This window comes from Anneissia japonica, unplaced genomic scaffold (genome assembly GCF_011630105.1).
Source record: "Anneissia japonica isolate Jap-2015-1 unplaced genomic scaffold, ASM1163010v1 scaffold287979_len241728_cov154, whole genome shotgun sequence".
Classification (NCBI taxonomy): Eukaryota; Metazoa; Echinodermata; class Crinoidea; order Comatulida; family Comatulidae; genus Anneissia; species Anneissia japonica.
The window spans coordinates 34726-46835 of NW_022748523.1; the positions used below are offsets into that span (position 1 = coordinate 34726).

The 12110-nt window shown below is 33.7% G+C and overlaps 1 protein-coding gene across 1 annotated transcript in view; it reads right to left on the minus strand.

Moving 5' to 3' along the window:
- Nucleotides 1-1362: 1362 nt before the first annotated feature.
- Nucleotides 1363-12110, minus strand: part of LOC117120904 (spectrin beta chain, non-erythrocytic 1-like) — a 68928-nt gene continuing 58180 nt past the window's right edge. Inside the window, exons 32-43 of the mRNA XM_033265999.1 lie at nt 11414-11618; nt 11015-11209; nt 10533-10601; nt 9860-9970; nt 8710-8954; nt 8265-8403; nt 7692-7868; nt 7022-7126; nt 6472-6680; nt 5511-5831; nt 4534-4704; nt 1363-3332 (exon numbers count right to left, since the gene is read on the minus strand). Coding sequence (XP_033121890.1) covers nt 3143-3332; nt 4534-4704; nt 5511-5831; nt 6472-6680; nt 7022-7126; nt 7692-7868; nt 8265-8403; nt 8710-8954; nt 9860-9970; nt 10533-10601; nt 11015-11209; nt 11414-11618 — 2137 coding nt within the window. The 3' untranslated portion in view covers nt 1363-3142. The remainder of the gene's footprint in view (nt 3333-4533; nt 4705-5510; nt 5832-6471; nt 6681-7021; nt 7127-7691; nt 7869-8264; nt 8404-8709; nt 8955-9859; nt 9971-10532; nt 10602-11014; nt 11210-11413; nt 11619-12110) is intronic.

Sequence of the window (12110 nt, forward strand, 5' to 3'; positions counted from 1 at the left end):
GCATAATGCCTCCAAGAGTTAATTTTGACAAAATTTTTACCGCAAAGAATATTGAAGTTAGGCTCGATGTCGTTACTTATTGAATGACCAAGTGAACCTATTTCCAGAGTGACGTAGCGCACTTCAGAAAATTGTTCCCTTAATTCTTGAATGAGTTGGAGATAGATTTATTTTATTTCCTAATTTTCGCATTGTTAAGACTCTTGCATTAATATGCGGAACTGTAAATTCACCCAATAATATAGTGGGTCCATCAATCAGGACAACATCGGGCCTAGTCGAAGTGAGACAAATAAAAAAAAACATCGTGATGTTACTTGATTTGTTAGAAGATACACTAAAGAGCAAGTTTCTACTGAATCATTAAAGACATCAATACTGATAATAGCAAGCAATTACTTTATGCTCTCAGCTCGCTTGATGATGCCACCTGTGCAGTGGTGTGTTTACAGTGACGGATCCAAGAATTTGAAATACAGGGGGCCCATGGAGTTTATACCACCACAGTCCCACCATGGTTGGGGCTGAGGTACGGAACTTACGATTATGGCACCTCTAGATGGCCGGAAATGGCACTCTGAGGCTTTTAATGAAATTTTCCCCCAAATATTTTACAATTTTTTAAATATTTAGGGGGAGGGGGGCCGAGCCGGCTGGGCCCCCTTGAATCCGCCTATGGCTTATGCAGACGTGGTACGCATACCCCAACCAAAAAGTCATGCAATGCATACTCCCTTATCTGAAAATTTGCTGAACAAAAGAATTGGGCTTGGGTAGTTAAAAATCATGCTAGCGTTTGCAGTCCTTCAACATTTTCTGAATCCATCCATGTAGAGTTGCTTTTGACAACAGTGCTTCCAGAAATTTGTCTACAGGGGTTGAGCAAGTCCGACAGGATGTGTGAACAAATGATCCTAATGCTTCAGTCAGGGTCCTGGTATAAAATTTCAGGTAGGGTTCACGGTTTCATGGCTTGTGCAACAATCACAATATTGGCAAATAAATATTTTTTAGTCCAACAACCCAATTGGACAAGGGGACTACGATTGTCAGACAGGGGAAAATTACCTCTGACCCTGTCACATCTGTTGAGCTGCATGTGTAATTCCTGTTCTAATTTATTTGACCTCGTCATTGCTTCTTCAAGAGTTTTGAGACGGAGTATCCATTGGCAGATGCAGAATATCAAGCCATCTAATACGTCATAGACCTCCCAAGATTTTGCTCGACGAATACCAGATAGTTACTTGTATATTCAATTCTGTGCAGTATTAGAATCATAACCCTGCTACAAGAGCTCCAGGTTTGATATAACTATACCCTCAAGGCAAATACATTTAAAAACAAAGAACACAAGAGCAGTATTATTTTCACATTGTTTAATGATTGCTTGCTTGCATGCCACATAGGAAGTATGCCAATACTTGTAACAACTACCTTAGTATCAACCAACTCAAGAAACTGATTTCACAAAGAGATTAAAGAAAGCGATATAATGAACAGCCAAAAAATTATTTAAAAACAAAAATTTAAAAAAAATTAACCTATTAATATAAGTTAGGATTATCTAAAGGCTATGATGTTGAAATTCCAAATGCTGTGAATCATATTCAATACTGTGCACTTTAAGAATCTTTAAAGAATTGTATATCATCATTCCAAACCAAGCAACATTATCACAAACAAAATTAAAGTAAAAAATAGCAAATCATTTTAAAGTATGTTTATTACTGAACTGGCACCATTTGTTGAAACATGGAAATACTTTTAGTTCAAATCATTATGAGATTCATTTATAGCCAACTGCGTGAGCTAATTTTTCATTTTATATTCAATCTGCACGATATTTTTTCCATTGTTAAACTGTTACGTGTCAAAATGTGTTGCTATATGCACCAAATCTCTTGTGGTATTATCAACTGACTACAATAATATGAAGCCTACAAAGTATACCTCTACAAATAATAACACAGATCACGTTCATATACACAACTATTGTATTGATGGCACTGACAACACATGTCAATGCATCACTATGCCTAGGCTAAACATATATTTAAATGTGAAAATTCATTAATGCAAGTTATCATTTCTAATACAAAATAAAAAATTAATGATTGAAAATTCATTAAGAAAAGAATAATAGTGTCATGATGTAAAACTAAACAATTTGAAAATCAGATACAAAATATAAAGAAACAAGATTAATTCATTTAATTACACCCACTTTGTTAATTATTTTGATAGAAGAAACAAAAATGTGCATAATTGGCTTCTCAAATACAGTTTTGGTTTAATTATGTTAATCTCTTGTTCAAATGTTCATGAGATGCTTACACTCGTGCGCGCACACACAACAACAACCAGAAGGAAACAAACAAAACATTTCCGACACATAAATTTAATTTGCTAATTACCAAAAATAAGGGTGGTGAACTTTAACACAAGAAAAAAAATACAACAACCACCCAATTCTAGGGATAATTAAGCTGTTATTATAGCAACAAAATACACCATGTTATGACTGTCTTCATATTTTCTATATGAGATAATGAATACGCAAGTTTATTTTCTCCGAGAATTGAAAACTTTCATCAGAGCTATATTGAAATTTATTGATACACATAATTCTTGGAATACTTTGGTTATGTTTACCTACAATGACTTACGAAACTACAAAAACCGAAAACACTCGCTTGTCTACAATTGTAACAGCCAAAAAAGCTGTCATAATTGAAAACTTAGGCAACGTCCATTCCATATGCAATCTGCTGGGAAATTAATTCCGATCTGATTCACTAAATCATTTAATATCTACCAATAATTCTTAATAATAATAATAATAATTTAAATTCTAAAATCTACATCACTTCATTGACTATTACATCAATTGATATACAGTGAGACACATATTCATTATTAAGTAAACTTTACAATTAATTAAGTTTGCTTTACACATTAAATGTGCATAAGCCAGCTAACAGCCTATCATTGTGCTCAAATTCACTATCAGCACTCAAATTGTCTAGATTTGGAATTTCAAATTTTTAATTTACACGCTTTTTTAAATCAACTCTATATTATAGTAATAAAGTGAGTGTGAAATTTATGTAAGCTAAATATTTTAATATACTAAAGCCTCTCATTTCTTGAGAGTGAAAAAGCCTTTGCCGGACTTAGGCTTCTTGCCAGCGTTTGATGAGTCCACAGGCATTGTGGCAGATCGTTGTTGATCTGATTGGTGTTTGCTGCCCTCATTCAGGCAATCAATCCAGTAATTCACTTCAGTATTGTCCTTACACTGGAACAAGTAAGCATTACCATCACTTAATCTGTAAAAAAATGAAATAAAATACAAAAGCTCTTCATATCTGAAGAACAAAAACTTAGCTAGCATTCAATTGAGCATGTATAACGATATACTTCTAGTAGTTCAATCGAGCATTAGTAAAATTATGTACTTGTAGTAGTTTTAGTAGCTATTGCAGTAGTATTAGCATACAGCAGCAGTAGTAGTAGCAGCAGTAGTATCAGTACTAGTAGAAGCTGCAGCAGTAGCAGCATCAACAGAAAGTGAGCATTTGTAAAATAGAGTGATCTGATTGTGTAGTGATAGTTATAGAGCATTGACACTTGAGTAGTGCAGTATTAGTGGTATCAACAGCAGCATCAACAGCAGCAGTAGTGGTGAGGGCTGTAGCAGCATCAACAGAAAGTCGGCATTAGTAACACAAAGTATTGGTGGTTTTGGTTGTAATAGTGCTGGTATTAGCAGTGGTGGCACTTGAGTAGCAGCAGTTTTAGTGGCATCAACAACAGAAGTAGGTGCAGCAGCATTAGCAGCTCAGAAAAAGCTCAGTAGTAGTAGTGAGGGCTGTAGCAGCATCAACAGAAATTGAGCATTAACAGAGAGTGTTAGTGGTTTTGGTTGTGTAGCGATAGTAATAGTGGAAATAGTAGTGGAGGCAGTGGAGTAGCAGCAGTAGCAGTGGCATCAGCTTTATGATAAAACATTTAATAAGCAAATCTAACACTGTACTAGTAACTGCAATGGAACTCAACAATATTGTTATATAGCACTAATACATAAAATAATAAGCGTATCAATTAATCTCTCAGCTTATCTAAAATATACAGTACATTAATGTAACTCTATTCACGTTAGGAAATAAAATTATAAACAAAACAAACCTACGAGTCCTTTAAACATAATGGGGTGAAAAAAATATCAACAATTATCAGGATTATTTAAAACAACAAACATGGACAAATAAAAACATAAGTCAAGGTCAAGATTGAATCAAAATAATTTAAAACAAATTAAAATATTTTTTTTCTATATTTTAATTAGGCAAAAAAAAAAAAAAATTTTAAACACCAGAATAAATTATTTGGCACTCTTGTCCTCCTTAATATCTTTATGATTTACAACAACCTATTGAAACTTTGCTTTTTTTTTTTAATTTAAAGCATAAGATAACTTGTTTTAGACCTGAGTAATTATATTTCATTTACTCAAATTACATTTCTTACCTGATTCTGAACACGTGCTTCTTCTTGGTGTAATCTTCTGCAAGTGTTACTGTTGCTTTGGTGAGGGACATTGGGGCTTCTCCGTGGTATGTGCCATGTGACACTGACTTCTGATCCTTGTAGAAGAAAAGATCCGAGCCCTGCTGTACAGCGAAAACTTGATGCCATGACCTAAAACAAAGAATACTTTGTATTAGCTGTCTAAATCATGAATAATTCATCAGTACTATTTAAATTGTAGTCTAACCATGAATAATTCATCAGTTAGTATTTATATTATAGTCTAAATCATGAATAATTCATCAGTAGTATTTAAATTTTAGTCTCAATTATCAATAATTCATTAGTACCATTTCAATTATAGTCGAAATCATAAATTTGATTTCATTTGATTTGAATTTATTTAGTTTCACTTTAAAATACATAAAAATACAATATTATGAATATAATCACAACCACAAAACATTTAAAATTTTAATTAATTAAGAGATTTATTTTTTTTTAGAACAAAACATTCAGTAAATAGTGAAGCCATAAAATGGAGAAAAGCACTTATTTCCAAATGGGTCCCAATTGGGTGTACAATGCATTAGTACCATAAAAATTGTAGTCTAAAGCATGGTTTATTCAATTTTACTACATGTATTAGTACTGATAATCACTCTACCAACTTCTCAATTACAAGGTGGAATATAAACTTTTGCGGTAATATACAAACTAAATAATGCATGGAACACATTATTCTAAACAGCAAATTATACGTATTATGTCCTACAGCTCCATTGGTAAAGTCAACAAACAGTAATTGGACTATATTAAGTTGACTCCCTACAATACTAATTTTCTCATTAAAATTTAAAACCAAGTAGGCCTAGCTTTGTTTGTGGTGCTGATATAATTATTAGGTTGTCCAATTTGCGAGTAAAATCCTCTTTAGAAAAGACTGAAAAATTGTAAAAATCCTTTTCTAGTCTGACCTGCTGTGGGCCTTCTTGTTGGGGGATTCCCATTCATGCTTTCTGATGAGTAATCCTTCAGCTTGGTAAGATGGGGCATCGCCACGACTACTGCTTCCTTCAGCCACATCCTCTACTTTCTTCTCACTGATTGTACTTGGTGTGCTCTGCGCCTGCTCTCCGTCACCGTTCACCAAATCGTTGGTACTGTCCCCATTTCGTTCGCTCTCTGCGGACTCGCTGTTCAACACATTGATGGCGGCCTCCATCTGGTGTTTAACGTTGTCAAGACGCTCGGAAACAACTGCCTGATCATCATCATCTACTATATGTCGAGTATAACTATTATGAATAAAAAAAATGTATTAAATATGGAAATTTTGTTGAGGCAGCATAAAAGATTATTATGACACTGTAGAATAAAGAATTCTGAATAACAAAATTATTTCAGATAAAATGTGTAAAACCCCAGTATTAAAATGTGATTCTGATTATTTAAAGAATTTGAATTTCTTTGTCTGAAAAATAAATGTTGTGTGTGTTCTATGCAATGTTACAAATACACTGCTTTGATTGCTTTGTATTTTATTCACCATTTTACCAACGGCAACCTGTTCAGCTCTCTATTACAGAAAAGAAAAAACTTAAGAATTCACCCATTCGAGACAACATTAATTCCCAGACCCTTTTAAGGCAAGACCAAGTTTTCAATGTACCGACAATCTTAAATTTGTTAACACAGAACAATGCCTATAACGGAATACTGACATCTCTCAATTTTGCAGGTCTCAAATATGGTCTCAAACAATACAAGGCTTGCTATCCCAAACCAGTGTACTATCACATAATTGTTAAACTGAGTGATTTTGCATAAGAATATGGCAGTATTGTATACTTTAATACAATTTTCCTTTGCTGGTTTGGGGACGACAAGCCTCATATATTAGAAGATTTTTTATTTCTGAACACAAAGAACTCTTACTTAATCTGTACTTCATCTTCTTTTGGCTCATCAAACACAACCTTTTCCTTTTCATCGTCTTTCTCACGTTCACTCTCAATCTGCAAGAACTCCTCAACCAGCAGATGCTGCAGAGAGGGCGCCTCTTTCATTGGTGGAATGTCTTCGTCGGAGGAATTGAGAGCTCGTCTCTCTTCAGCCTTTTTCTTTCGCAACTCTTTTAATTCAAACTGCAAGAAAGTAAATGAGCAATTCACTGATTGAAACTTTTAAAGGATTTTGCAGATTTTATTTTGGTTTGAGGTAAAGAAGTGAATTACAGTTTCCAAGATGTTGGATGATTGGGACTAGGCTTTGCATATTCCCACTCATCCAGCAATGAGGGAAGTAGAATTCACTGCTTTACTAAAATAAAACCTTGTTCTAAATATTAAACAGCAAATTATCCATCTACATTGGCTATTTCAAGCTGTGAGGGCAAAATTACACAGTTTGCATATAGTTCATGTTGCCAGGTATATATATAATATTCATTTTAAAAGTTTACCTCACATTACAAAAGATCACTTACTGTGGTTAATTTTTCCAAGGCTATGAAGCGGTCGTGCTGTGTTGCTGCTGCTTTTTCAAATGCTTCATGTTTCTTGATCAGCTTTTCAACTTCATCAAGCGAGTTCTGTATCCAAAATATCAAACAAATATCATTTTAAACAAATATACTTGGGCAAAAAATCCTATTAAAATACAAACACATTCAGCTACTAAGATGAGACCTTAATTTTCACCCACCACCAATCAAATATGCTGATTTCAAAAACTATAAAATAAATGTTGCTGTGAGCCTGTTTGTAAAGAAGAAGACGCTATCAAGGGATTACAACTACAAAACATTTACAATAAGAATATTTACACTAAAAATAGAATGTAAAGCCTTGTCTAGATTATCAAATTTTATTTGACAAAAAACTGTTGTATGTCCAAATTTAGTAATGATGTGCCTATATATGGTCATTACGTGATGTCATTATGACCATATTTAGGCATGCACATATTTTTGTCAAATAAAATTTGATAGTCTGGTTTGGGATCAGTCTGTTTAGAAACTGATCCCAAACACATCGGTAATTTGGAACAACAGATGGTAGGCAGGGCTACATTTTAAGATTATTAGCTGTTTAAAAATCATGTTTTCAATTAACCACCAAAACCATTAATCATTTGTTGGATTTGTTTAAACTAACCCCGTAGTCTTCACTCTTGAGGTACGGCTCCTGAGACATCAGCCAAGCCTCAGCAATGTGGGCATCCCTTGCAAATTGGTACACCTCCTGGATCAGCAACAAGTATTCCCATCTGTGCTCCCAGTCCGCAATCATCGCACACCTCTGGTTTCCAACCGTTACCAACTTCTCACGGATCTGCACAGGTAACACAAAAGGTAATAGTATTGAAAAAAAAAATTTAAAAAATAAATACTACTTGATAGCAGGGTACATCAATTCTTATAAAAGTCATCAAATAAATATATCAAAACTGTAGGTTCAAATTTTTCATCTAAACTTCCAAGGGGTTCGCAGTTTAGAAAAGCCACTTGTGAGAGATCTGGATTAGCATATTTAATTATATATTGCTGAGCAAAATGATACAACTGGCAGGCTTACATTACAACAATAATACGGTAGCCAAAAAACATCATAGAATTATGGGAGATTTGGTAGAATTTTCAGAGGATTTCTACTTGCTCAAGTGCAAGACACTATGCTGTTTCCCAAGAGATTTGTGACCACTAATGTACATCTCAAGGTTAATCTTACCTCTTTGGACGCATAGTGGTCCTTAGCTAACATGTCTTTGCCGAGTGTGAAGCATTCGGTAAAGCTGTCGTTACGTGTATCAATCTCTGACCGAATGTTCTGATGGTGATTCAAAAGAAGCTCTACACCTGTGATATCCCTGACAGAAATAAACACAATACTTTTAACGTATTTCCTGAATGTAGGCCAATATAATGGACTGTTTCAATATTTTCACCAATTCATCATTGATACATTAAAAAATCTATGCAATTAAAAATTAAAACATGTTGCAGACATCATCAGTTGCATGTCAAACTTTTAAATTATTATGAATCCAACATTTTAATAATTTTTTGTCCAATTATTCAGTTTTATATATACAATAATAATTCCATCTTGAGAATTTAATAATTCAACTAATAAATATAGATAATTTAGTAATTATGATTACTAGTAAACAAACCTTGGTTTCTCTTGGGTATTTATCTGGATTGAAATGTCGTCCATCCAGAGTTGAAGGGCGCGCACCATGTTCCAAAAGCGATACAGATCCAGGGTGTCATGCAATCGTTCTGTTCTAAATGCTACCGCAGCTTTCAGAGCATTCCACGCTTCTACCACTTCACGTTCACGGTCATCAATATCACGCGCCTTGTCTCCGGCATACGCGGCACGAAGGTTGCCAGCATCTTCCTGAACAGCCTTCACCTGTGTTTAAATAACCAATCACATTGACTGTTAATACCAAAAAACTCAACTATATATTTTTTGATTAACATGTAAATATGCTAACATGTTAACACTTTTCAAAATTTAACATCATGAACATTGTCAAATTTTGTATCAACAATCATGTATAAATTGTGTATTATTTTTCAATCTTTTTGTTAATAATACATAATTACACCATTTCTTCTATATCAAAAAACACAAGCCATTAAGAAATGTTTTGATTAGATTGGTGACAATAAGTAACATGTTCAGATTGATCAATTCATCATATTTCTGGCATTTTAGCAGGCTTATAACTTCATTTAGTACTATTAAACTGACAAAGGAATCACCCAGAATCCAAGATTTCAAGGTTATCCCATTAATGTGTCTTCTATTACGCATATGATTTTAAAAATTGTTTTCCCTAAGTTGCTACACTGTAATCTTCTAAATGTATTTCCTCAAATTATCTCACTAAGTAATTAAAACAAAATTCTGTATGTTGTTATTGTTGTTATATCATAAATCTAGTGAAATTATTATTTAACTTTACTGTTTTTTTTTTGCTTCCTACAGTGTAAGAGTTCATGCTCATCAACTGTATTCAATTATCTGTTTGTAGAGTAAATATTTTAAGCAATGGCTTAATTAATAAACCAATCAAGCTGAATAATAATATCATTGCTGGTAATATTAATGACATTAATATTTTCAATTAACTACAATTGTTGTTTTAATTTTAGTTGAGATATCGTGATTAAATTTAACCTTTAGCACACAGGTTGACTGACTGCTCAAGTACTGCTTCAACGCAGTGCCCCAAAGATTTTAATAATAAACTTTTTGAAAATACATGTAAATTAATATTTTATTTTAATTATTGTTCATGATTATATTACCTGATATGCGAGAGCCTTGAGGTCTGTTTCGAAAGCTTCATGTTTTCGTTGGAGGGCTGTCACAGTGTTTCCATCCTTACCAAGATCTTCTGACATAGAATTGTGTTTCTCCTGTTCATAAAACAATTGAAGGAATGTTAGCAAGCCACTGATGGAAACTGATGCTTAATATCACATTCCTTGAAACCACTATTATCAAAATATCATCCCCATTCTATTATGTTACCCAACATATCATCATCCCCAAAAATCATGTATCATTATCATCCAAACTCCCTTATCATGCCAAAATACATCATCATTCTCACTCCTAGACTCATCCTACTATATCCCCACCTCATCATTCCTATCTTCCATTATCATCCTATCCCAACATGACCTCAATATCATCCATATCTGTCATTATTTAATTCATAATTGCTTCAGTGCTTCAAGAATAATTATACCCGTTCCCTCAATATCTCAGTGCCACCACCCTCCACAATCAAATATTACCACATCATCACCTTATCATCCATACTCCAACATCACTATCCCTAACATTATCCCACATCATATCATCCTTATCCCATTAATCCTAATAAAATCATTCTCATCTACTTAAATCATCCCCACCCTACCATCAACATTCCCAACCCTATCAACCTTGATCCCCTCCTGCATGTTTACTTACCTGTATCCGTCCAAGAGTTTCTCTAGCATCATGATGGAACTTATGAAGTTCATATGATGCTGCCAACATCTAGAAAAAAAAAAAACCAATGAAATCTAAGCAATTGCAACCAAAATAAAGATTTAACATGAATAATCTGACATAAGCCTTATTTGGGGGAGTAGGAGAGCAGCATGCAATGATTTTGACAGTAGGGTAAAAAGCGCTATTTTTTGAGAGGGGAGAGTCCCCATTTAGCGCAAGGGGAAGCTTCATTTTAAAGACATTTTTGTTGGTTGAGCTCCCTTGCTGTAGTGTCCATGTCATAGTCATTTTTAATTTAAGTTATAATCTTCAAAAACCAACTTCATATAATACATGTTAAAATGACTGTAAATAATAGGAATAATTGTTATTTTTGTAGACACAATTCCATCTAAAATTGTTCAACATAAAGAACATGTTATAAGAAAGTCTGGTACAGTATGTTTCTCATGTTTTACCTGTGTTCTTGTATCAATCAGTTCCCGGAGATCTGCCCAGGCTTCGTTCAGACCCTCCTTCCATTCAGCAATAGTAGGGGCGTCTGAGTGCTCAGCCTCGATCAAATCATCTGCCATCTTGTTGACCTTACTAACTCTTTCGGTTCCGACTGAGATGGTCTCACTGGCAAAACCACGGAAGCGATCTTGTAACATCTAAATACAGATAGATTATATTTTTCATTTATAACAATGTACAGGCATACAGCAAATAGTGGAAAGCACACCATCAGAAGACATTTAAGCCGTTGGGCACTTTGTGTTATTGTTCAAATGCATGTTATCATTATTTTGAATATCATTTTTGATCTTCCAAACCACATTTAATTTCATGTCAGCTTGCAATTTATTATTACTTACAGTAACATGTTCGAAGTCCTGTCCTAATTCATGCGAGCCAGCAACCACCTCACGCTCTGCAATCCACTGTTCTAGGTCATCGACCTCTCTGTTCAGTTGGAACAGACGCACAGCTTCCTCCAAGCGGTGGCGTCTTTCTTGGGACAAGTCCTTCAGACCAGCATACAACTTATCAATCTGCGATTGACGGATGGCTATCTGGTCGCTGAAGATTTAAAAATCATTCGTGGTTTAATTGTAAAACGTTTCTGACAAATTTCACTGAAGTGATTATCAAAAAAAAAAAATTTCCAAGAAACTCACTTACATTCATTTTTTATATATATATATATATTATATATATATATACATATACATACATATATATATATATATATATATATATTCAAGCTAAATTAAATAAATAAATAAATTGAATAATACAATGCTTTATAGATTTTCATCACAAGTCTAGCCGAGATATTTTTAGTCAACAAAATTGTGGTGTCTCCCAGTATATAATAAATCATTATTTATTATGAATTATTAGAAATTATGAACTATAATATTTTTATTGTTAATATGATTAAGATGAAGCAATTATGACAGTGACAAAGGTATGTCTTTTAATTTTTCCCAGGTATGCATATTAAATGTTAAGTAATACTTGTGTTATTGCCATCTCAACCAGTAGTCAAAAAAATATCTCATTATATTA